Source organism: Trypanosoma brucei, chromosome 10 (assembly GCF_000002445.2).
Source record: "Trypanosoma brucei brucei TREU927 chromosome 10, whole genome shotgun sequence".
Taxonomy (NCBI): Eukaryota; Euglenozoa; class Kinetoplastea; order Trypanosomatida; family Trypanosomatidae; genus Trypanosoma; species Trypanosoma brucei.
Genome location: NC_007283.1, coordinates 3,274,134 through 3,293,045, shown reverse-complemented (window position 1 = coordinate 3,293,045; position 18,912 = coordinate 3,274,134). Strand labels below are relative to the sequence as shown.

At 45.5% G+C, this 18,912-nt stretch overlaps 9 protein-coding genes across 9 annotated transcripts, besides 9 other annotated features; all 9 read left to right on the top strand.

Annotated features, from left to right (window-relative positions):
- Window positions 1-1,086: 1,086 nt before the first annotated feature.
- Window positions 1,087-1,110: a sequence feature (AT_rich).
- A 238-nt stretch (window positions 1,111-1,348) lies between these two features.
- Window positions 1,349-1,379: a microsatellite.
- Window positions 1,380-1,536: 157 nt separating this feature from the next.
- Window positions 1,537-1,611: a microsatellite.
- Window positions 1,612-1,848: 237 nt separating this feature from the next.
- Window positions 1,849-1,899: a microsatellite.
- A 244-nt stretch (window positions 1,900-2,143) lies between these two features.
- Window positions 2,144-2,178: a microsatellite.
- A 290-nt stretch (window positions 2,179-2,468) lies between these two features.
- Window positions 2,469-2,556: a sequence feature (CT-rich).
- Window positions 2,557-2,830: 274 nt separating this feature from the next.
- Window positions 2,831-2,856: a microsatellite.
- A 634-nt stretch (window positions 2,857-3,490) lies between these two features.
- Window positions 3,491-3,832, top strand: Tb10.61.3155 (hypothetical protein, conserved; the record flags this gene model as incomplete). Its single annotated transcript, XM_822767.1, has 1 exon — window positions 3,491-3,832. The coding sequence occupies one exon, from the start codon at window positions 3,491-3,493 to the stop codon at window positions 3,830-3,832; it is 342 nt and encodes a 113-aa protein (XP_827860.1).
- A 623-nt stretch (window positions 3,833-4,455) lies between these two features.
- Window positions 4,456-4,968, top strand: Tb10.61.3160 (hypothetical protein, conserved; the record flags this gene model as incomplete). Its single annotated transcript, XM_822766.1, has 1 exon — window positions 4,456-4,968. One exon carries the CDS (start codon window positions 4,456-4,458, stop codon window positions 4,966-4,968), a length of 513 nt encoding a protein of 170 aa, XP_827859.1.
- Window positions 4,969-5,248: 280 nt separating this feature from the next.
- On the top strand, window positions 5,249-6,136 carry Tb10.61.3170 (hypothetical protein, conserved; the record flags this gene model as incomplete). The annotated part of the gene is made up of 1 exon (XM_822765.1): window positions 5,249-6,136. The coding sequence occupies one exon, from the start codon at window positions 5,249-5,251 to the stop codon at window positions 6,134-6,136; it is 888 nt and encodes a 295-aa protein (XP_827858.1).
- Window positions 6,137-6,688: 552 nt separating this feature from the next.
- Tb10.61.3180 (calcium-dependent lipid binding protein, putative) lies at window positions 6,689-8,473 on the top strand (the record flags this gene model as incomplete). The annotated part of the gene is made up of 1 exon (XM_822764.1): window positions 6,689-8,473. One exon carries the CDS (start codon window positions 6,689-6,691, stop codon window positions 8,471-8,473), a length of 1,785 nt encoding a protein of 594 aa, XP_827857.1.
- Window positions 8,474-9,614: 1,141 nt separating this feature from the next.
- On the top strand, window positions 9,615-10,511 carry Tb10.61.3190 (60S ribosomal protein L7, putative; the record flags this gene model as incomplete). The annotated part of the gene is made up of 1 exon (XM_822763.1): window positions 9,615-10,511. One exon carries the CDS (start codon window positions 9,615-9,617, stop codon window positions 10,509-10,511), a length of 897 nt encoding a protein of 298 aa, XP_827856.1.
- Window positions 10,512-10,851: 340 nt separating this feature from the next.
- Window positions 10,852-10,872: a sequence feature (AT_rich).
- A 726-nt stretch (window positions 10,873-11,598) lies between these two features.
- Window positions 11,599-12,732, top strand: Tb10.61.3200 (uncharacterized protein; the record flags this gene model as incomplete). The annotated part of the gene is made up of 1 exon (XM_822762.1): window positions 11,599-12,732. One exon carries the CDS (start codon window positions 11,599-11,601, stop codon window positions 12,730-12,732), a length of 1,134 nt encoding a protein of 377 aa, XP_827855.1.
- A 751-nt stretch (window positions 12,733-13,483) lies between these two features.
- Window positions 13,484-13,503: a microsatellite.
- A 28-nt stretch (window positions 13,504-13,531) lies between these two features.
- Tb10.61.3210 (hypothetical protein, conserved) lies at window positions 13,532-14,527 on the top strand (the record flags this gene model as incomplete). Its single annotated transcript, XM_822761.1, has 1 exon — window positions 13,532-14,527. The coding sequence occupies one exon, from the start codon at window positions 13,532-13,534 to the stop codon at window positions 14,525-14,527; it is 996 nt and encodes a 331-aa protein (XP_827854.1).
- Window positions 14,528-15,066: 539 nt separating this feature from the next.
- On the top strand, window positions 15,067-15,285 carry Tb10.389.0020 (phosphatidic acid phosphatase alpha, putative; the record flags this gene model as incomplete). Its single annotated transcript, XM_822760.1, has 1 exon — window positions 15,067-15,285. One exon carries the CDS (start codon window positions 15,067-15,069, stop codon window positions 15,283-15,285), a length of 219 nt encoding a protein of 72 aa, XP_827853.1.
- Window positions 15,286-16,359: 1,074 nt separating this feature from the next.
- On the top strand, window positions 16,360-18,414 carry Tb10.389.0030 (hypothetical protein, conserved; the record flags this gene model as incomplete). The annotated part of the gene is made up of 1 exon (XM_822759.1): window positions 16,360-18,414. The coding sequence occupies one exon, from the start codon at window positions 16,360-16,362 to the stop codon at window positions 18,412-18,414; it is 2,055 nt and encodes a 684-aa protein (XP_827852.1).
- Between the last annotated feature and the right edge of the window lie 498 nt (window positions 18,415-18,912).

Genomic DNA, 18,912 nt, shown 5'->3' with positions numbered 1-18,912 from the left:
TGTGAAATTGTAATGTATACGCAGCGTATCTTTGTTATTTCGTGTTGGTGTTTTAGTTCTAAAGAGAAGAGAGAGAGATATAGATGATTAGAGTACGAACACAGGAGAGTAAATAAATTCTGGCGCAAAGGCATGGATACAAATGGAAACAGTTGATATGTTAGAGAAAAATGAAGCAAGTAGGTGTGGCACGGGAAGAAAAGAAAAAGGGAGGCGGCAAGATGGAAATGGGGACAAGGTTTCGGAGTGCTTTATTAATATGATGTACAGGGATTGTTAATGTTCGGCGAGGAGGTTAAGAGAAGGGAACGAAAGAGGGAGTGAAGTGAACTGAACTGAGAGAAAGGAAAAGAAGGAATGCACATAAATTAATAAGAAAAAAGACAAAAGAATGGGCGGTTTTTTGTTCGTTTGTTTGGGTTTTTTTTTCCAGAGGAGTGAGGGAAGGTGACGACAGAGGACCCGAGAGTTTGGCGTAGCAGTCACACAAACCCACGCCTTTCCTCACATGTACGATGTAATGTCATCCAGAATAGCTAGTGCAGTGGAAAGAGAAAAGGAAAGAAGAGGAAAGGTATGAAGGGCAACGAGTGACTTTTCGTATCCTTCTCTATTTGCAACTTGACGCGGATTTTGACAGTTTCGTTTTCTCCTTTTGTTTCTTGTATTTAATATTCTGACGTTGTTTCTCTGCAATCACTTCTTTTTCTTCTCTTGTTTCAATCTTTTCATTGTTTTACTGTGTGGTGGGGGATTTTTGAGGTTGTACGCAGAGACAAATGGAAGATGAATCATTCTGACGTCTCAGCATTCCTGTAGCACTTCTTGCATCTGCACATTTTTTTTTATGTCTCGTTTTCTCACTTAAATTTTCACTCACGGCTTTAAAACTTCGGTGCTTGAACGTAATTGACAACTTCAGGGGTGTTGCATGTACCTCTGTAGTTGTTTCCTTGAGCCTATGTGTGGAGAGTGAAGGGAGGGGAGTTATTATTCCCCACATCTCTTTACCGGATTTATGCATGAGAGGAAGGAGCAACAGTCTCTTAATATATTTATATTACATTTACACGCTTGCTCTTACGCATATATATAAATATATTAATATATGCATGTCTGGTTACATACGTAGGTTCGGTAGGGTCTGTGTACCACTGCGTCTGGCGTTCGTTTGTACACACCGACAATTTTCAGTGCTTCCGGTTTCTCATTTTTGTAATGTTTGCGGTTTTTGTTTTCCTTATCACGCACTACCGCCACCGATCGAGGATGTGTACTGAGGGAAAAGGAGAAAAGACTGGTTTTGATCTCCCTCTCTGTATATGTGCTTTTCACTTCACCTCCTCAAAACAACAACAACAACAACAACAACAACAACAGACCCCGCCTCTTATTTTTAATATTATCATTATTACTATTGTTGAATGGATGAGCTCCTTGCCGTTGCCTTTTCCTCCTTTCTTTTTTTGTTATTATTCTTCTTCGCTTCCTTCTCTTGTGACCGTTTTGTTTCATCGGGTACTGTAAACTTGCAATGTGAGACGAGAAAAGGGAAAGGAAGGAAAGGGGGAGAAGGAAAGGCGAGGTGAGGTGAGGTGCGGTGTGAGGTGAACGAAGCAACTAACAGTGTACAATGTGACTCTTATGTGGTGTGGGGAAGAGAGGAGCTAAAAAAGATTAAGAAGGATATGAATATAAAAGTATAATTGCTGTAGGTGGGATTTTGGCTGGCGGTACTTGGGTGAAACGCATGACGCTGTCGTTTAGGGCAATGAAGCGTGCCGTGGTGATGGTTGAAGGAAACTCCTTGCGCGCTCACAAAGGTACTCCTGTTAAACTTGCACATGCATACATATAAATAAATATATTATATATATATATATATATATATATATATATTATTGCCAACGTGTCGGATATATTCACTTTTTTTTCTATCAGTGCCTTTTGATTATGTGAAACAACAAAGGATGGTGGAAAGTAGTGGTAAATGAGGGTGGGGAATATAAAGAAGAGTGTTACTTTTGGACTTTTTTCCCGCAGACGAACGAACATGGAAGCATGTATGCAATTCCAGCGGCACCTTTAGATTGTGTCTATTTTGGAAAGAATATATTTCAAGGGGATTCGTGGTAGTGGGTTCCCCTTCTCCTCCCTTTCTCTTCCCTTCCTTTCCCTGAATGTGTACCCTTTCAACTCTCTTGCTTTTATATAAAACACAGAGGGGGGTGAGGTTACGCCATCACTGAGCGAGAAAAAAAAAAAAAGAAAATTCTATTCGATATGTGCCTCTGTTTCTTCCCTGTCGCATTTACCACGGCTATGCTTCATGTGTATGTGTCTTGTTCAACTCCTTTGAGTTTTACACCTTTTGTGGGTTTAAGCGGGTGGGCATGTCTCCACCCTTTTGGTGGGTTTTACCCTTACCTCCCTTCTCTCATTTTCAATACAGGAGACTCCGAAAATGTGAGGGAAAGAAAGAAAGGGCGGGGGTGAGAATAAAGACAACAACAACAACAATAAACAAGAAAAAAATTAAGAAAATAAAGAAAGAAAAGTGCGTCGCCTCTTTTTCTGTGCTTAAACGATTTGCCGTATTTGATTGTGCGTGGTGATGGTACTTGTTTTTGTATTTATTCGTTTTACCTCTTGTGATGTGTATGTGTGTTGGTGCTTTACTGCTGTTTCCCTACTTGTTCTTCTGTATTTCCCTCTGTAAAGCTGTTTTTTTTTTTTTTGCTGGGCCCCATGATTAATATTTTGTTGTTGTCTTCCCCTCTCTTCTCCCAACCGTGTCATTGTCTCACTTTCAGGTGCGTGAACATGGGAGTACATATATATATATATATATATATAATTTCTGTTTGTGCTTACTATAACGCACTCATAGCTACTTTTGAGAATAGAGAGATACCCCAAAGTATCTTATTTTTCCTTTTCTTTCCTTCTCTTTGTTATGCAACGACATTCTGAGGCAAAGCGACCCCTTAAACGGCGATGAAGGATGGGAAAATAGTTTGAGCAGACGGTTCCGAAGTCCTTTCACAATCTGCGCAACTAAATGAGCAGTTGAGCACCTTCGGGTGCGTGGTTCTGATGACTACACCGTTTGTTGCATATTTTAATGAATGACGGATGTGTGGATTGCCACGAGGCGGTTCCGTAATTAATCCTTTATTTCTGAGTTGTACAGAAAGTTCAGTTGTCACCACGTGAGGGCCGGGGGTTGGGTGCCGCGTGTTTGTCTTTTTTGTGCGTGTAACATTTGATGCTGCCATCGATCTCCTCCACCCGCTCCTAACAGTTGCTTATTTTTTTTTTGGTGGTGGTGTTGTGCCACTTCCATTTGTTTACTTCTTTCGTCTCCACTGTGGTTGTGTGATATGTGCCGTCAGTTTATGGCATAGTTGCAGCTGTTTGCTTATTCATTTTTATTATTTTTTTCTAAAATGACACAATGTCAAACAAATGGAACGAGGGAAAGTTGTAGATGGTCCTGCGAGGCGTGCGTCTGCGATCTGTGGCGGTGAGTTGCTACGGTTCATCGCTGACAGCAGCCACACGGTGTCTTTCCGTGCGCACGGAAGATTTTTTTAGTAAGGAGGCCATCAGTCACGCAAGGCGCGTAAGTTGGGCTCCTCACACGACAGAGAAAAAACAGGGTGCCTTCGCAAAACTCGCGCGGTCAAACTTTGGCGATCCCCTTCCCAGTAGCTTTGCGCAGGAGCCGTACTTTGAGGAAGAAATTGAAGCCCATCGTAAGCACCACCGACCAGACGTTTACATTTATAAGTATAACGTTTCTCCTACTCACTTCTCGCTTCGGGAGTGAATGCGTATGGATTTATCACTTGTAGTAACGTTTTGAGGGGTTTGAAAAATGAACAGCTGAGTGCTAAAGTGCGCGGAAGGTTGAGAGAACAACCACCTCCCGTTAAATGGTGTCTTTTCTCACCCTGCCTGTGACATTTTTTTTTTTTTTTGAGTGTGTGTCTGGTAACTTTGTTGGGGTTAATTATTTAGGGTTACCTGAAGGAAATTTGTGGTGTTTGTGGCGGCGGCGGGTGTTTTTCCGCATTGTTACTCTACGTAGTTTTATTTTGTTTCACTTTCTCATCTTTGAACATTGACTCGGTTATGGCGCACGTATGTGTATACCTATAAATGCGTCCAGCCTCTGCGCAGTGGACCGCTCATCTGCGGGTGCGCTAAGAATAAGTCAAGCGCAAGGGTTTATTCCTCACGTCGCTACAAGGGGAGGGGGGAAAAAAAGCACGAATACGCGAGTATTGTTAGAGGCATCTTTCGGTTTAAATGCGGTGTCACCGAGTTTTTACCGTTCGATTCGGTCCGCAACACAGATGTAACTCACAATGGTCTCCACACGGTGCTCCGGAATGTGGAGGTCAACGACCGGTTTCGGACGCTGTTGAGCGTGACACGAGTAGTGAGTGGATGCAAACACACATCTCGAGGGCAGTTGAGGAAGGAAGGCATACCAAAGAGGCGGCAGCTTACTTCGAGAGCATCATGAATGATAAACCAGAGTTCCGTTTGTTCATGCGTGAGGCCCAGCGCCTCATTGGGGATCAGGACCCACGTGGTTTAACACGGTATCAACAAACACACTACAGTGAGAAGTTGTCACGTTATATGAGTGGTGTAGCATCGGAGCGGTTGATGCGGGCGCACACGGAGGATGAAAATACGCGTCGGCACACACATGATGGTTCTCCGACGGGCGAAAACTATTGGTTTGAGGCTGGTCAAATTCTTGCTTCCCCCACCGTACCCAGTTTCGTGAAAGATGAGGTACTACGTGAGATGCGTGGCGGGCGAAAAGAGGACAGCCCTGCTTTCGAAGAGCCGAAGGCTGTGGCTGAGATGGAAGCCGATGATGAAGGATTCGCAGAGCATCTGCGAAGGCAGCGGAAGCGGTTGCTCTCCCCCGATGATCACTTGAACTAAGGGAAAAAAAGGCTCTTGAAGGGTCCATAAATGCGAAGTTTTGTGCAAATGAAGGTGTAATAATACCCTTGATTTGGTCAGGGAGAGGTTTGTGGAACCCCAAACGATGGTTGCTTCTTTTCATATGCTGCTGCGTGCACTTGTTCTCAAGTTCATTTACTCCGTTTCACAGCCCCGCTCCCACTATTTCCTCATGTTGCATAACCCTTTTGATTTATCTACGGATGGCATTTGATATGTTTTCCTGTTGGTGGAGACGTGTTTGGAGGTCCGCAGGGGAATGCCGGTGCCGTGGCGTTACTTCTTTGATGGACGCCCACTAGTCGTCGTGATGCTTTTTTTTGTACACTCCTACGTCCTATATTGCTGCACCATGCAAGGGTATTCACAGTTGAGTGGTTCCTCAAGCGACGAAAACATCGTTCATCCACTGTCTTCGGATGGTAACACTGTGACAATCAGCCCGACTTACACGTTGCGAATGCATTTTCTCCCACAGCATCAGGTTGCTAAGGGTGCTGAGAAGAATAATCAGATAGAACTATCAGTCGCTCCAACGGATGCGTTAATCATAAACTTCCCTGAGGGAACAGAAGGGAGTGAAACGGAAGTGATGGAACAGCTCATTGGAACGGGGCGGTGGCAGTGGGTAGTGCCAATGCGTCCTTTCGACGGTTACGACTCGACCCGCTCATATCGTTTGAAAGCCCGTCGGTTCCCGGTTGCAGCGGGGGATGACAGTAACGAACTTACGCCTCCCACCATAGTTCACGTGCCGAACATTTCGTCGATTATTGAGGCCGGCATGCGTGTGTCCAATCGTAGCCAAAGTGGTCTCCATAGGAGTCGTGGTGGTGTCGTTTGCTTCGTAGTGGGCGCTGATCCGTCGGTTGTGCGCGTTCCAGAAGGAAAGAAACTCCTGGAACAGCTATTTTCTGAAGTTGGGAGATCAACTATTTCTACTGCTACATTAGGTTTAAGGCAGCTTCACAACGCTAATTGGGCGCTTTTCATTTCGCCATGCCGCACTAACAAACTATTTGCATGGAAGGAGCGGCTGCCCTCCAGTTCAGTGAGTTCGGGCAGTTTGTGGTGGTTATGCGCGGCGGCAGATGTGCTACTTGAAATCAATACTGCGGCCGAATGGGTAACTGCCCACTTCGATTAGCTGTAACGATATGAAAGTAGGGAGTGAAGAAGAGTTTCTTTGTACTCTGGTGTGTCATGGAGGTGCTGGGACTCCCCAAGTCGGTATATTGACATAGAGATGGTTTGGTGCACACGTATTATTCTACTGAGTGTAAAGTTCTCTCCCTTCTGCAACTTCTCTTTATGTGGCACTTTTTCGCAATGAATTTTGTCGTTACTTGCATTCACCATCACGGTGAAGGCACAAGCAATACCATCTCATATTAGGAAAAAACAGCTAAATATAAGAACAAAACGAAAGGGGGGGGAGAGCGAGGGTGAGCAAGCTCTGTTAACAAGAAAGACAGGGGATAACACCAAAGGGACGGGAAAAATAGGAAGACCCCCGACGGCAGCTTCTGATATTTGAGCGCAAACGGGGAGGGACGGTAACGCGGAAAGGATCCGGTTAGGTTCCTTCTGTGTTCAGTTCGGTGTTTGAGTTGAATCCAGATACATATATATATACCCATTCGAACCAGCGAAATTGCCATATTTATCAAAAGAGTCGGTGTGGTACCCTCGAGCAACCATGGAAAAGGCAAATGAACTGATGCAGCGCTTCGGTGAGCTCAATAACCCCAGTCACATCTTTCTGGCGGTGGTAATTGCGTGGCTTGTACTGCGATGCATCTATTCCATTGGACTCGTTTTGCTCGTGGAAGTTGCTCTGGTCGTCGGTGCGGTGTCGTATCTGATTCGAAAGGAGGGCAAAAGAACGGCATTCAACATTCTTCATGCCCACCGTCTTATGAGGGACAAGGAGTTCATGAAAACAGTTCTTGAAAGGGATTTACCTGAGTGGCTCATCAACCCCAGCGCGAACAATGTCCAGTGGTTGAACTCCCTCATTAACGAAATGTGGAAACCTATCTCCGAAGCGACAGCGACAACGGTGAAGAATTGCCTTGAACCACTTCTTGAGACCTATAAGCCTTCTTTTATTTACAGCATGAATCTCAAACAGTGCACTATGGGCAGCCAACCATTCGTAATCACCGGTATCCAGTATCATCCCAGTCGGGAGAAGGAGTCGATATTGGATGTTACGATGACATGGGACAGTGATATGGACATTGTTATTCATTTAGATATGCCAGGTCCGGATATGAACGTCCACGTGCGTCGGTTGCAACTCAGCATGCAAACAAGAGTTGTGCTATTTCCATATGTTTCCGTGTGGCCCTGCTTCGGGAACATGTCTGTTTCGATTATGAAACTATGGATGCTCAATTTCGACATTTCAGCAGGTGGAGTGGCATTGGATGCCGTACCAGCCGTGGGTTCCTTTCTGGACAATTTCTTCCGGAAGACATTGGTTGGTATGATGCAATATCCCAAAAGGTGGACCTTTCCAATAGTACAGGGATATGAAATGGACACTTCTCTTGCTGACTCTGCTATGGGAACTCTACGCATTCGCTTTCTGCGGGCAAACGAGTGGTACCACCGCTACGTGTCTGACCGGGCGAAGACGCCGTATTACATCAAACTGTTGATGTCCGGTGAAGACCCGAAGAAGAGGCTTCTGAAAAGCAATATCTACAGCGGGTTGGACACGACGTTTAGTGACGTATTTAGTTTCATTTTGTACGACACAGAACTCACCTTGCATTTTTGGATGTATTTTGATGTGCCTGGGTACGACGTTCTAATTGGTGAGTGTGTTGTGCCTGTGAAGTCCTTGGTGGAGAGCAAAGGCCGCGAATACACCTGCATGATGTCGAAAACATCCGGTTCAAGGACAACAGTTCGCTCGAAGCTATTAATCATGCCTGAGTTTTTACCGTATAACACCGGTGGGACAACTACAACAGGTTCCGCTCCCCAACAGGCGCCGTCGCGTGCGGTATCGGAATCATTTGCGAATAGTTTGAAGTCGACAAGCGATGCGATCGTACCTCCAAGCACTCGCTCGACGGTGCCGAACGATGATGGTGTTGAAAACCACGGGGGTGGAACGCTTTTCGTCACGGTGCAACGCTGCAGGAATCTGAAGAACAAAGAAACTATTGGGGTCTCCGACCCATACGTCAAGTTACAGCTGCGCAAGCAAACACGCAAATCCCCGTATATTAGTTCAACCCTCAACCCTGATTTCAACTTTGAGGCGGCATTGGAGGTGTACGACATTCGCAGCGATGTGCTGCACATATCCATACTTGACAAAAATGACCTTGTAAAGGACCGACTCATGGGAACTTTGCGAATCATGCTTAGCCAGGTTGCGGCAGCCCCCGGTGATATTATACGTGGTGATATGAATCTCGATCCTGAGGGGCAAATATCTCTTGAACTTAAGCTTCTGCGCCACTAAGGGGATCGTCTTCCCCACCTTTTCCCTTTAATAAAATACACAAGTCCATGTAAAAGTTCATATATTTTTTTTTATACACGCTAATTCAGCTCTGCCAATGGCATGAGGCAAAATGCGTTTTACCTAATACGTGGAGGAAGAGGGGGAGTTGACCATAATGTTTAGCTGAATGTTGGTTGACTCAGATAAGCGAAAGTAGCGGGAGCCGAATACCGTTGCCGCAGCAAATGCCGACTGGGGTGCTAATGCCACTGAAATATGCATTAGTTTATTCCAGTGCTTTCATATGAGGCAAGTGATGGGAGATGGGAGGAAGCATGATGGAGAACCGATCGTCGTTTTGCACCAACCATTTCCTTTTTATTTGTATGACCTCCCTCCTCTTCCCAAGTTTTTTTCTTCATATCAAACAAAAGGGGAGAAAAAATTAGTTTATTCCACTTTTCGTTACGTTGATGTTCGTCCTTATTGTGAGGTTTTTGTACCAGGTTGGCAAATAGATGTGCGGCTACTGATCGTCTTCTTATTGTTGTCTTACTCTTTTCGTTTCTTGTTTTTTTTTCTTTGTGGTGGTGTGTGTCGCATATGATTTTCTCGTGTTACGTACGACTAAAAAAAAAATGTTAAATTATTCTACCCGCTCGCAAGTGCACGTGTTTCACATATATTATTATCATACTCCGCACGCCTTTTTGTTTGTTGCTGTCGGTGGGGGCGTCGCACGGTAGAAGGGCAAATGTAATAATAAAAAAAATAAACAAAAGGAAGGGAGGCGATAAACAACAGAAACTGGAGCGGGTACAGCGGCAACGTGCTGTTTTTGTCTTTTTTGTGTGTGCGTATACTTTACTTTCTCGAGCACTCGTTCATGGATTGGCTCCCCGCCGTAACCGCTGCACATTCGCCTGTGTTTATCCCTTGCTGTTACTCTATTCGATTTAGCTGCTTCTTCCTTCTTCACATTTTCCATCTAAACTTCTCATACTCGTATTTAAAAAAAACAATGTATTAGTGAAGGCTAGCGTAACATCTCCCGTTGAGAGGGCGCCCCATTTCGGCTTCGTGCTTCATCCAAAGTTTCAGCGTTGCATACATACACATATATATTTCTATACATATATATTCAGTTTGTGCAGTTGCTATGGGTAAAAACCCTCCTAAATGGCTCCCGGGAGAGCGTGTGAAGGAAACCATTCTTCTGCAGCGCAAATCTGTCGAGCAGCTCCGCGTAGATCGCGTGCTCCGGCGTGACAAACTGCAGGAGCGGCGTGAGCGACACAAGGCCAAAATAGACGCTAAGAGGAAGCGAAAGCTCAGCACAAAGAAATTTATCAGTGCGCAGACGATATTAAAACGCGCCCAACTGAGGGAAAAGCAAGGGCGTTTGTTTCAAAAGATCGGTGAGAAGGCAACAGGTAAGAAAGGGCGAATGGGAGAAGAGGAGTACGGAAAGTCCCTTGAAGACTCGCGGGTCGTACTGATTGTCCGGGCGCGCGGTAAGTTGATACCACATGAAGTTGCTTTGGCCTTCGGCCGGTTAGGGCTTAGGAAACTTTACTCTGCACGACTTTTATGTTTGAACCCCTTCACCGACCCACTTGTAAAGCAGTTAGGCCCCTTTTCTGTTGTTGGCCACCCCGAACCAGCGCAACTAAACGAGTTGCTACGTACACGTGGGGCTCTTTGGAATGAAGAAACAAAAACAAAACGACTCATCAATGGCAATCTCATGCTAGAAAAGGCACTCGGGGAGTACAACGTGCTGTGTATTGAGGATCTATGTGACGTTATCATCAACAAAACGGAGCATGTGAGGGATGTTCTCAAGCACATAGCTCCCTTTGATTTCCACCCACCACGGCAGTTATTCATGGAGCGGCATCGTAACGTGTATCAGAAGATGGAAGTTATGAACAAGGAGTCCTTTGCCGCTTACCTGGCACAGGAGTTGAAGGCTTCGGCTAGACGCGAGAAAAGGGCTGTAGGCAAGCGGAAGGCCGTAGAGGAGTCATCGCAGTCTTCGCAAAAAACATCGTAAATGTACACGCCTGCCCTCGTATGGCTGGTCTACGGATCTGGAAGCTGCAGATGGACTTATATCATGTTCGGTACTTTCTTTTCTCCGATTACATAACGGTGTACGCGTGTGGGGTTGTGTGAATGTGGAGGAGAGAGGAGAGGAGAAAAGCGTTCACCACCAGTGTCACCGAAGTTTTAAAGTGTTTAATATTCAACAGCATTTCAAAGAAGGGAGGAAAATAAAGGGATTGCAAAGGAAAGAGGGAGAGTAGGAGTGCTGAGATTGGTGAAAGTCGCCTCATCGACACCGGTGTTTTGTAATATAATCGTGTAATATGTGCATTTCTTGTACGGCAGCGAAATAATTTATAAAAAAAATTGCACATCAGTTTATATATACTGTTGTTGACATCAGCATTTCATCATCACCTTTCCCCCCACCCCCACTTCAGCTCCTTGGCCTGCCTTTCCCCCACAAAAGTACAATACTTGGGACTATAAAGGGAGAAGGAGGAAAAGTGATGGGGAGTATCGATAGTGCTACCGTTCTCCTTTTCCTTTTTATTCTTTGCACCTCACTGTTATATCATTTCCCTTCTTACTACCCACACTTCTCTGTTTGCTTTTTTAAAATTTATTTTGCTTTCAACCCTTATGCTAGGAGCTAGCTTCCACAAGGTAATTTCTGAAGTCTGGTACTAGGTTTATCTACGAAATCGGACAATAACAGTAACAGCTGTGGTGATAATAGACATAACTAATAATAAGGCGCAGGGTAACGACTAAAGGCGGAGCGGAGCCTAGAAAATAGATAGCTAAACCATCAAAGCAAGACGAAAAGGTAATCGCAGAGGGCATTAGGATAAAAAAGATTAACGGAGGAAAGTGACAAATCAGAAAATAACTAAGAAGGCAAATACAAAAAGTAAGGGTGGGGTGTTTGTTGTTATTGTTGGTGGTGGTGGTGGTATTTTTTTTTTTTTGAGGGGTGGGAACGACTGCGGGGAAACAGAGGTCCCTATTTTGAATTGTTGCACTCAACCGAGACCTTCCTTTCTTGGTGTCTGCCTAAGTTCTAAGTACACACAAAGGCAAGCGCCGAACGGATGGCGCATGTTGGACAGCAGCGGTTTGGCTGTTACATTGGTAATATTGACAGAAGTGTGACGTTGGAGGTTCTCCGTCAGGTCTTTTCCCAATGTGGCACTATTGTTGATTGTTCCCTTAATGGTCGTGACGAGGATCCGTATCGCTACGGTTTTATTGATTTTGCCACCGAGGATGATCGTGCGCGAGCGATGAAGTACAACGGATTCACACTAGCTGGAAGGAAAATAAAGGTTGGTATTAGCAAGGGTAACGTTGGCAGGCCTGAAGGGTACAACAACAACCCGACCCCTGCGCCCGCCGCCAGCAATACTGCGAGCAGCGCGGGTCAGCATCCACAAGTTCCTTCACAACCTCAAGTGCCTGCCGTGTCTGTTCCTGCGAGTTTCTTGCCTGGTATGGTTCAACAGCAGCAGCAACAGGGTGCCACTCTTCTCCTTCAGCTCCTGCAGCAGGGCGCCATAGATGTAAACAACCTCACTGCAGAGCAGCAACAGGTGCTTATGGCGAGTCTCCTTCCTCAGGCACCAGCTGCGGCTCCAGGTATGCATGTCATGCCACCAACAGCCCCAATGGCGTACGTCCCCCCGCCCCCGCAGCAGCCGTGGGGTGCACCGCGCGGTGTTTATGCTGGCGGGCCACTCGGTCGTCCAGCGCCGTACACCCGCCCGCCGGCAAACCCTCAACCACCTGAGGAGACACTGAAACTGCGCGAGGTACAACGAAAGCAGTTTCTTGACGTCGTCCGCCGTGACGCCGAAAAGTACGAACGTAAACTGGCGGAGCGCAATCTAAAGGAGGGGCGTACGGGCTCCATTTCGGGAAGCGAAGAAAGTTCGTCCGACGAGGAGGGTGAAAAGGGCCATCGCCACTCCCGGCGAAAGATCGAAGGGGGGGAAGACACGGAACCCGAGAAATCCGCGACGTTGCCCATGAAAACCGAGTCGGATTCTGTCTCCTGTCCCATGGAAGTCAATTGTAACAATGAAGGTGCCAACATAAGCGGTGAAGAAGCCGCCAGTAATGGCAACGGCGGCGAAAGCAACAACAACGAGGATGGTGACGCCATTGATTGCTCGAATGTGGAGACGGAGGAGAACAATGTTGATGAAGAGGTTGAAAATAAATGTTGAAGATTTTGAAGGGAAGGGAGCAAATAGTCGGCGCGACACTTAATGAATGCCCATCTGTGCCTAGGAAAGATTGCATCCACTGGGGGGAAAAAATAGTGAAATTGGGTGAAAAGAAGCGGTAAAGGAATGGAGGGGAAAAATAGAAAAGAAGCCAATTAAGGTTTTGTGCGACAGAAGCAATGTCGCGTGACACATCAGTTCACCCGGATTGTTTCTGCCTTCTTTTTTTGTTTATTAATGCTTCCACCGGTCCCATCGAGCGCCGTTAAACCGAAACGAACTGAAAGGAAATCAGCAACAACGTTACTGTGCGGGCACCGCTGTACACCGGTGGGGTGTGGGTGTCGCTAAAAGCGGGAGCTGCGGAAATTAACTTTGAACGGCAACAGAAGCACATAAGAAGGTAACGAGGTTGTACTCATACACACGCGTGTGCGCATGGTATATACTTGTGTGCAGGTGCGGAATAAAGCAAAAGAACTACTTTAAACAGGTGAAAAGAAGTATACCGTTTTCCCCTATGTGAAAATTTTTCCTATTCGATAGCGGCGTGTAAAGTGGTCAAAAGGATTCAAGAGGTAGAGGGGCGTTTAAACAAGACAAAAAAGGAAGTAGAAAGATCTTATCTCATAACAACTAGGAAAAAAAAAGACAAGAAGGGAGAAGATATTTTCAAATCTTCCGGGCGCTAAGTGAAACGGTGTCAAAGAGGAGTCAAGTCTAACGAGGCAGAACAGTCCAACGAGGAGAAATATATATATATATATATATCACAGCTTAACCAACTTTGTGGCAGAGCATGGCGCGTATAGGTGAAGGAGATCCGCGCTGGATTGTGAATGACCGTAAGGATGGACAGAATGTGAACGCTTGGCACTGGGAAGAACGGGACCTCTCCAACGACTGCCATGAGGAACTCAAGCGCAGACTTAACAACTTCAAGTTATGCAGCGATGACGATGGTTACAACCTTCACATTTCGGAGGTGAGTGAAATCTCTGGAGACGTGACGGTTGCACAGCGCAAAGGAAAGATGATGTGTTACTTTGAACTTAAACTAACATTGAAGTGGTCCGGTGAGAAGGAGGTGTCGGGTAAGATGACTGTTCCAGAGGTTGATCACGATAGCTTCCGCGACGAGTACGATATCGTGGTTACGACAACGGATAACAAAGATGAGACGCAGAGGGCTGAGGCTGTCGTGCGTGCGAAGGGTCGTGCAGCAGTCCGTGGCGTCATCACCAAATACTTCGAAGAGTTGTTTGAGACCTATCAAATCGGTAAGAACCTGAAGAACGGATCATCGCTGCCGCCCCCACCTCCACAGAATAACAAGTCGGCAAGCACCCACGAAAAACCTACAACGAGCTCAGCAGGTGGTAATGTATCGTCCACAAACTTTTCGTGGAAGATGCGGTGGAGAATTCCTGTTGAGGAGCTCTTCACTGTGCTTATGAATGAGCAGCGAGCCTCAGTATACACGCGTGCCCCCGCGAAGATCGACCCCCGCTCGGGAGGCATATTTGACTTCCTTGGTGGAGTCATCACGGGTTTCTTTGTTGAAGTGGTGCCAAATTCATTAATTAAGATGCAATGGAGGCTTCGCAGTTGGCCGAGCGGCATCCACAGCTCCGTTGTCATGTCGCTGGAACAAGAAGAACAGGGGGTGACGTTGCTGGAGTTTGCTCAGGTGGGCATTCCGGAGGGTGAACTGCAGAACGTGAAGGAAGGGTGGAGAGCAAACTTCTTCGATGCAATAAAGATGGTGTTCGGTTACTCGTTGGAATATCTGTGAGTAATGCTGAAATCCTCCTTTTTTTTTTATCATCACTCGTTCCCCCTCCCTCTGTTGACATATTATTCACTTATTATTATTATGAGTAACCAGGAAACTACTAAACACCTATTATTAATTAGTACTCTACTGAAAAAAATCAAGGAAAAGAAAGGAGGAAAACGTGCAGTATTACTGCAGAGAAACAAAAATTTCCACTTTCCTCTCGTCGCAACAGCCAATATGGCAAGTATTGACGCACTTCTTTATTTATGCTGATTTCCTGCTCAACCGCTAAGACTATAAGGAGGGCTGAGTGTTCTTTAAGAATAGAAAAAAAAAGTAAAGGTACATAAGGCTTAAATGCAGCTCTAACAACTCGGCAGAAGAAAGGGAAGAGATGAAATAACGCTAGCGGCATGCGACGGCAGGATGCAATCCATTATGCGGATTGAGGCCTTCACCACATCTTTTCCGCACCAAACCGCACCTTCAATAACAGTTGCGATGCAGCTATCATGTAGTGGAAAAATATTGCAAGGTATTAAGAGAAAAAACACATGCCGAGACCGTGCATTCTCCCGCAACTTCGTCGGTTACGCGACAATCGTCACCACAGCGGTGATGTAGTGGCTGGTAGCGTTATTGGCATGCTAAGCGGGCTTCTTGCCGTTGCCATCTTTTTCCGACTTGGCAAAGGGAAGGCATTCCTGGTGCCCCGCCGTCTGGATTTCGTGCGGCGTCATGGTGGGCAGGTGGTGTCTGATATAACTAAATGAGTACATGATGCTTTATTCTTCCCCTTCTTCTCATATTTGGTTATTTGTTATTTATGATTTGATATGTTTGACTCTCTTTTTACTCCTCATTCTATTCGCTAATATCGAAACCCCTTAACATCTGAAGAGCGCTGTGACACTAATGTCTAACTTTTATTCCGTAATTTAGTGTGTTAATAACGAGAGAGTGATTGGTTCTGTGGAGAGAGTGGATATAATAATAAATAGTTTCCGGCGTAGTATAACATTTTACAACTTGTTTCTTTAGGAGGGCGTATGAACCCAAGGGTAACACAGACTACCATACGTGGGTTATGATTGAGACATCGAGGCGACATGTTTGCTGCAACCGTGGTTGGCTGCTGCTGCATTCCCATTTGACTCATTGTATGGTTCTGCTCACTGCCCTGCATTGTTATTCTTTTTTTAATTATTTTCGTCCATTGATATGATACCCATTGTTTTCCATTAGAAAAAAGTTAATGTGCGTTTTAATGTTTCTTTTCGGGTAGGTCGCCTTCCCCACTCGCTGTTTTTGTATTGCTTTCATCGGTGTTTTTACTTCTTCACATTGCCTCTTTTCAGTAGGATTATCACGTGTGTGTGTCTGTGTGGGCATACGCCACGGAATATGTTTGTACAATTAGTGGTACTGAAGTAGCATAGCTGAAGCAGATGGAACTTGTGAAAGTGCCAAGCACGGTGACAGATAGCGTGGAGAATCTGTGGGATGTGTGAGTGTGAATGGCATATCGGTACCGTTATTAGTTGCACGGTATGGTGTATATGCTACGCGTGAACACAACTGATTTGGTTTTGCCAGTTACTCTACGGACTTCTGCCATTGGTGATTGGTGTGAACGGCTAAATAATCAACACTCAAATACATGGTGTTATCTAGGTGTCATAATAACTGGTACGTTTTTACCCATACCAGTTTGATAGGGTTGGATCAAAGTAGCCTGGTTCCAGTCAAAAGATGATTGATACCTTTTCATTGGGTATATTCTTTGTTCTTGCAGGATATGAATATCGCTGCGTTCATGAGTTCATGATTATGTGCGCTGTTAATATATGGTACTTTGTGTCGACGTATATATTTTTATCTTTTGCATGTGTGATGCATGTGTTCTGTTCTTGTCACAAGTAGGGTGGGGAAGGGGCCTCTGCACTGTAATGACATTTATTTCCTTCCATAGTTTGGCGGAGGCTCTGCGGAGTGCATTTCCGTGTCTACCTCGACTGATGCTGCGATGGGGGTATATTGTATTGCGGAAGAGGGGAGATTTTCTTAAGAGAACAGGAGAGACACGATGTCCCACCGTGGCGCCGAATTCCCTTTTGCCTCTGTCTGCTACGCCTTGCTACTACTGTCCGGAAGGGGTGCAAGAAACGCTTCTGAATTATATAAATGACGGGAATTTCAGGTACCCCACGATTTCAGCAAACCCTGTTCCATCAATGCGTGATTGGTGTGTGGGGAGCAGTTCCGCTCAGTCATTGCTGTTGTCTACTACGAAGGTTAGCGTGGAACCCTCGGAGGTTCCCGGTGCATCACCGACACCAATCATTATTCAACTCTTTCGTTGCGAACAGCGGCTGAATATTGCTGATTGTATGAGGACTCGTTTGCTTCAGAAAGAGCTCCGACGCACCGAAGGAGGGTTGCAGTTTCTTCACCAACTGTCTAAAGGATCAAATCTAATGGATCAGAATATGGTAGCAGCATTGGAAAGCAAACCATCACTTGCTGCTGAATCTGTCTCGACAGTTTCTGCTGTGGAGACACCTTATTCAGGTCATATTGTGTGGGAGAAAGATGGATGGTTTTTTGATGATATTTTTTCGTCCTCAGAGATAGAGCTGCCAGCTTCTAGTTCCGATTCAACTGGTTATTGGCGTGCATGGATTGTTCCGTTTCGTGGACCGTTTTCAAAATATTTCCTTCCACGAATGCAAGACATTCACCAATTTCATGTTGAGGAGGATATCACATTGATGAATGTGGATTTCAGTGATCGGGCAAATCAGAGACGTTATTCCGCTAATTACTCTTCGTTTCATGCAGGCCGGGTCCTGAACTACTGGGCTGCTACAGGAGAGCCTGTACAGCTTGAGAATCGTATGGACAATGAAGATATGGAGGAAAATGATGATGCCCAAATCCACTTAGCTTCAACGCCATGCTGTTGGTTCACAATGACCGAAATATCCGAACGCAAACTATGCTTGCGACATGGTGGCACGGTACGCAATCTTCCTTTTCACTTTGACTGTTGCGGTTTCTTCTTGCATCTCTGCCCTCCGTGGTTTGTCCTTTCTGAAGCTGAGGTGTTGCAAAGATACCCTATTTCCAATGAGTCTCTTGTGGGGGCATGCTTTATACCCGAATATGGAAATACGGAAAATGTGGTGTCTGCTTCCCGGCAGGAAGGACCTCTTTGTGGAGGAGTCATCTTTGTTCTCCAAGAGTTGGGGGAATGGCGTGTATTTCCACATCAGCACGTGACGGTAAACTTTGGTCGCGTTTCATTGCCTTCAACAGACTCTCTTCACCGAGATAAAAAACCTTTACTTTTTGTTGAAATCAACGCAGCCGTGGAAATGATGTACTCCTGGTCCAGTGAGCATTGCAAGCAAACTTCAGTCGAATGTGACTTCTTAAAGCAAGTTATTGATATATTTTTATCTATTTCATCAAAGTGCTCCGCGGCTTCCTTCATCAACAGTTTTATTGGGTGCTGTGGTCACCCTCTCCCCTATTGTGAGGCACTGTCGCCACTTGCAGACGCAAAAGATTCCCCTGCAACGTTATGCATCCCCGGAACTGAGGACCAACACATGCCACATGTTGTAGAAACTAACCGTACACCTTATTCACTCAACAGTGGTGAAATGGTAACGAGAGTTTCTCACCTACAGCCTGGCGTTTATGAGGGATTAATTGAAGTTGGACGGAGCCGTTCCAAGCGCACCTCACAAATACCGAACCAAAAATGTGAATTACCGTTTATACACGAAAACAACTTGGGGCCCTGTGACGACGCGTGGGATATTGGTATTGTTCTGCTTTCATTTGAATATTGTATTCCGGCGGTGAAGGCAATGGATACGGAGCTAGTTGCGTAGAGATACTGAGGGGATGTGGTGTCGGCTCTCTGATTTTCTAGTTGACATGAAAACCTAAAATGCAATAACTTGATATCCTCATTCTTTTCCATCGTCACATTGTGAGTCGACAAACGGAATCATTGCAGAATACTCGAGCGGTGCTCATCACAATATTTTCATTTGAGAGAGTACATTACCTGTGGTATGTGACCAAGAACTCATTGCTTACGAAACTAGACAAGTGTATGATGCGATTGTATCCCAGATTTCCAGGTGACGCTGAGATGCATGTAATCGCATTCTGATGCAGTGTATGTTAGCACAGTGAGGTATGTTTCCGTAGCAACACCGTGTAGTGAAGTCGCTTGTCCTAGCAACTTGTGTTATGAGTAATGTGTGATTATGTTTACGTAACAGTTATGCGAATAGGGGATGCATCAGTGAAAAGATGTCATGACAACTGCATTGTCTTGTCTTTTCCGTGCCAACATGGTCCTTATTTTACACTGATATCAA